The sequence below is a fragment of the Tachysurus vachellii genome, chromosome 22 (genome assembly GCF_030014155.1).
Source record: "Tachysurus vachellii isolate PV-2020 chromosome 22, HZAU_Pvac_v1, whole genome shotgun sequence".
Taxonomy (NCBI): domain Eukaryota; kingdom Metazoa; phylum Chordata; class Actinopteri; order Siluriformes; family Bagridae; genus Tachysurus; species Tachysurus vachellii.
The window spans coordinates 18994524-18999523 of record NC_083481.1 but is presented as its reverse complement, the minus strand read 5'-3'; the positions used below and the strand labels follow the sequence as shown (position 1 = coordinate 18999523).

General features: G+C 40.5%; 2 protein-coding genes across 3 annotated transcripts in view; one reads left to right on the top strand and one right to left on the bottom strand.

Annotated features, from left to right (window-relative positions):
- LOC132837856 (AMP deaminase 2-like) overlaps positions 1 to 2723 on the bottom strand; it is an 11864-nt gene extending 9141 nt beyond the window's left edge. For both annotated transcript variants that reach the window (XM_060857781.1, XM_060857782.1), the window contains exons 1-2: positions 2615 to 2723; positions 200 to 330 (exon numbers count right to left, since the gene is read on the bottom strand). In XM_060857781.1, the coding sequence (XP_060713764.1) occupies positions 200 to 330; positions 2615 to 2644 (161 nt within the window). In that variant the 5' untranslated portion in view covers positions 2645 to 2723. The remainder of the gene's footprint in view (positions 1 to 199; positions 331 to 2614) is intronic.
- Positions 2724 to 4506: 1783 nt separating this feature from the next.
- Positions 4507 to 5000, top strand: part of LOC132837913 (guanine nucleotide-binding protein G(t) subunit alpha-2-like) — a 4479-nt gene continuing 3985 nt past the window's right edge. Inside the window, exon 1 of the mRNA XM_060857906.1 lies at positions 4507 to 4748. Within this exon, the coding sequence (XP_060713889.1) occupies positions 4706 to 4748 (43 nt within the window). The 5' untranslated portion in view covers positions 4507 to 4705. The remainder of the gene's footprint in view (positions 4749 to 5000) is intronic.

Here is a 5000-nt window from a genome sequence, read left to right as displayed (position 1 = left end):
ACACTCAGCACAGTCAAAGTGGATAAAAGCTTTCCTTATCATTTTGTAAATTCTTTTCAATTTTGTGAATCAACATTTAACGTTGCTGCTTGTGAGGGCAAAGTGATTAACGTTACCAACAATTAACACTGATCTTGAATAACTCTCTTTTCAGTGAAAATAAAATGTTAGGGTGTGTTCAGTATCAACACATACACACCTGATGTCCTGACTGATCTGTCTTTCCAGTCGATGTCGTTTCTCTTCTAGTTGCTCGATGGGTCTGTCCTCTGGAAACTCATATGGAGCGCTGCGCACTTCATCGTCCACCAAAGAGTGAGCCAACAGCTCCTACACACACACACACACACACACACACACACACAACCTCAAGCTGGATGCACACAGACTTAATGGCATTTACACATTTTTTCATACTCATATACACTTACATACATATACATTTAATTTATCCTTACTTGTATTTACAGCATTTAGAACTTACAGAAGTGCTTTAGAGTCTCTGTTAAACACATCTTCATGCTAGATCACTAGGTCTGGGATGTAGAATACCTTTCAGATAAAATCCTGTATTTTATACAGCACCCAGCAAGGCAGTAAGATGGTGCTGCGGATGGCAGCAGGACTCTCTCTAGGACTTTCTTTCTTTTTGTTTACTGTCTGTATGTTTGCTCACTCGACCCTGATAACGTACACTAGAGAAGAACTGCTTAACATCTGCAGTTCACCAGACACTTTTTCACCAGTTTTTACAAACCCAGAGAGTTTATTGGAGCTCTTAGTTGGAGGAGCAGCTGCGTTTTATGGCACATGGAGGAGACGCCGGTGAGGGAAGAGCACAGGTGCCCTAGTGAAGCTACAACAGAGGGGATTTAGAACTGTGCTATCGAGTCACCTGGAGAACCTCCGCTCATTGAGGAACAAAATGGACAAACTGATTCTTCTCAACGGAACAAAGACATTTCCTCCTCTGCTGCTCTCTGTTTTACAGCCTTGGCTCAGTCACTGGATCCCAGACAGTAGATAACTTCTCCCCATCTTCCACTTACACCGAGCGGGTCGCGTAACAGAGCTGTCGGGTAAAACGAAAGGGTGGGAATGTGTTTCTACATTAACGAACGTTGGTGTTCAGATGTCACAGTGCTGAATAAATACTGCAGCCCAAACCTGGAATCACTGCTCATTAACTGTAAACCCTTTTATTCACCACAGACTAGAGTTTACATCCCACTGCAGGCCAACCTGAGTGATGCACTGCAAAACCTCACAAACCAAATATCTGGCTTAAAGCAAAATAATCCGGATTCTCTTTTTATTACCCTTGGTGACTTTAACAGGGCAAAACTTACACTCGAACGTCCCAAATACACACAGCATATAAATTGTCCCACAAGAGAGAAAAATACACTGGATCATTGCTACACAGTTCTGAAGGATGTATATGGCTCTGTACCCAGGGCAGCCTTGGGGAACTCTGACCAATGCTTGGTTCATCTTATTCCAACATACAGGCAGAAACTAACATCTACTGTCTGTAGTAAAAACAGTGAAGAGACGGAGCAGTGAGACAAAGCAGGAACTACAAAACTGTACAAGACTACAAGAATGTCTGTACTTCTGAGAGTCACAAACAGCTGGAACCAAATTCCTTGTGTGTGTCAACATCAACACACTTGGCCAACAAACCTGCTTCTGATTCCATTACATACACAAATGAATTGAACATTTTATGAACTCCCTCAGTTGCTTAATGTAAATATAAAAATTAAAGAATGCAAACCAACAGTAATTCATAAGCTGAGAAAAATCTGTCTGTCTGTAGGTTTCTGCCCCCATGCAGTGACTCAGCTAATGGAAGCTTTAGTTCATGCTGCAGTTATAAAGGAAGCTCAATGATGTTCATTATGTATAATGGCAGCTCAGTTCCCTTTGTCAAGGCTTCTTCTTTAAATGCCGTTCAACACCAGCATGATTATTGTATTTTTAGCCCTCGATGTGTTTGATATTTTATAGATCCGCTTCATAACATGTAAATAACATGTACAGGTGAATGGAATGTCACGTTTCTCAAAATACACGTGAGTATAACGAAAATTTGTGTTTCAAACCTTTTGTAAGTCAGTACAAAGGTTCTGTTTTATGAATATGTAAATATTTATGACAGTCACAGTTATAGTCACTTTGCAGTTCTTTTGTGTTAAAACACTCCCTATTGTGGGGCAGGTGGTGGTCAGTGTTCACAGTTACAGGTATTGTAACACAACATGGGGAGACGTGTAGGTGATACAGTAACACACCTCCACCCTGCCTGAGTGAGTGTGTATTGCTGATAATTACCACAATATTCAATATATAAAAGTTAAAAAATTAAAAGTACTTGGATTTGTTTTTCTCATTTAAATATTTCATTTCTAAAAATTGTCATATACACTATAACCTTTACTTATTTAATTCACTAATAATAATAAATTAATAAAACGAAATATAATCACATGAAAGGCAAAAGAAAACAAGAACTAATAAAACAGAGGACACACACCCACCCACACACACACACACACACACACAAACACAAACACAAATATGCAAAAGGTGAAACAGTGTTTTTTCTCACCTCCGCAAGCTCTTTGTACCTTCCATCCATGGACCTGTGCAGAGAGAGAAGTTGTGTTGGGAGAACAGACGTCTGTCTAACACCCAGATCTGAGACTGACAGACAGGGACAGGCTTCAGAATCTCACAACTGTATGGAAAACAGACCTTGATAACATTTATCAGACAGTGTGCATCTGAACACCACAACGTCTGTAAGTCACATACACATTCACAAACATGCACAGTTTGAATTTTATGTCTGTGACACAAAGTGTGTGTGCACCTTGGAGTGTGTGTTTGTGCATGTATGTGTTTGCTGTAACAGTTCATGTACATCAAATGATATCTATAAGAGCAGAGAGCTCTGTGCTCAAGGCTGTTGCTATGGCAAAGGTTCGTAAAAAAAAAAAAAAAAATTGAATGAGTGTGTAAACTGACACGGAGGAAACATCTGAAACCCAGGGCTGAGGAGGAAACATCTGGAACACAGAGCTGAGGAGGAAACATCTGGAACACAGAGCTGAGGAGGAAACATCTGGAACACAGAGCTGAGGAGGAAACATCTGGAACACAGAGCTGAGGAGGAAACATCTGGAACACAGAGCTGAGGAGGAAACATCTGGAACACAGAGCTGAGGAGGAAACATCTGGAACACAGAGCTGAGGAGGAAACATCTGGAACACAGAGCTGAGGAGGAAACATCTGGAACACAGAGCTGAGGAGGAAACATCTGGAACACAGAGCTGAGGAGGAAACATCTGAAACACAGAGCTGAGGAGGAAACATCTGGAATGCTAGAAAACAGTCAGAAATTAAGTCAATCAGCAGCCAGTCAGGTTTGAAAGAACAAGTATTAGATTTGTAACAAAAATTAAATCATTCATTATGCCTAAGACGTTGAACAGAAGCAGTTCTAAATAAACACCATCATTTCTACACATGCTGTGTGTGTGTGTGTGTGTGTGTGTGTGTGTGTGTGTGCACTCACTGGATCATTATACAGTGTGTAAAGTGAGAGGATGAAACAGAGCAGTAAAGATCAACCAGTTAAAGGGTGTTCTCTACAAAATCATCTTCTGTTTGCTCTCAGTCTCTCTTATCTCTTCTGTCCACACACATACACACACGTACACACATGCGTACACACACATACGTACACACACACATACGTACTCACACGTACACACACGTACTCACACATACTCACACATACACACACATATACACACGTACACACACACACACACATACGTACACACACACATACGTACTCACACGTACTCACACATACACACACGTACTCACACATATACACACGTACACACACACATACATACACACACGTACTCACACATACACACACGTACTCACACATACACACACATATACACACGTACACACACACATGTATACACGTATACTCACATACACACACGTACACACATACACACACGTATACACACGTACACACACATACATGTACACACATACATGTGTGTGTGTGTGTGTGTGTGTATTCAGGACAATTAGACCCAGTTAATTCAGATGTAGCATTCAGTGAAAATCCTTTTTGGTGTCCTGTGCTATTTAAAGCAGAGTAAAGCTCTGTTCCACAACAAGCAAACACACACACACACACACACATACATTCACACACACACAAACACACACACACATACATTCACACACACACAAACACACACACACACACACAGATTCACACACACAAAAACTCACAGACACACACACACACACACATTCACACACACATATACACACACACTCACACACGCACATACACACACACATACACACACACACATACACACACACATACACACACACACACACGTTTTTGCTAAATATAACACACATGATTAATAGCTGTAAAAACATTAATTGAAATTAAAATGATGTTTCTTTGAGGTTTGTGGTGTGTGTGGAGTTTGCAGCAGAAGTGGGTGGTGTTTATCCTCATGGATCAGTGGAGGCTCTGAGAAAAGGGCTTTAGTTTTCCACCTGCTGACTCCATCACACTTCCCCCACCTCTTCTTCTACTACACATCTTTCACTCACTCTATCAGTCCTTATCTCTATTCTTCAGGAAGAATGATGGGTTCAACAGAAAACTCTGTAAAGGTTCTGCTGCTTGGTGAGGAACAAAATCCTGAACCAGATTCATTCAAACTTTAAACATTTCACCAAAATTACTTACTTTCTTTTCTATTTTCTGTTTCTTTTTAACTCATCTTTTTCTTTCATGTTAATTGTTAAGTCAAATACCAGTGTGTGTGTGTGTTTGTGTGTATGTGTGTGTTTGTGTGTATGTGTATGTGTGTTTGTGTGTGTTTTTGTGTGTCTGTTTGTGTGTGTGTGTGTGTGTTTGTGTGTATGTGTGTGTGTT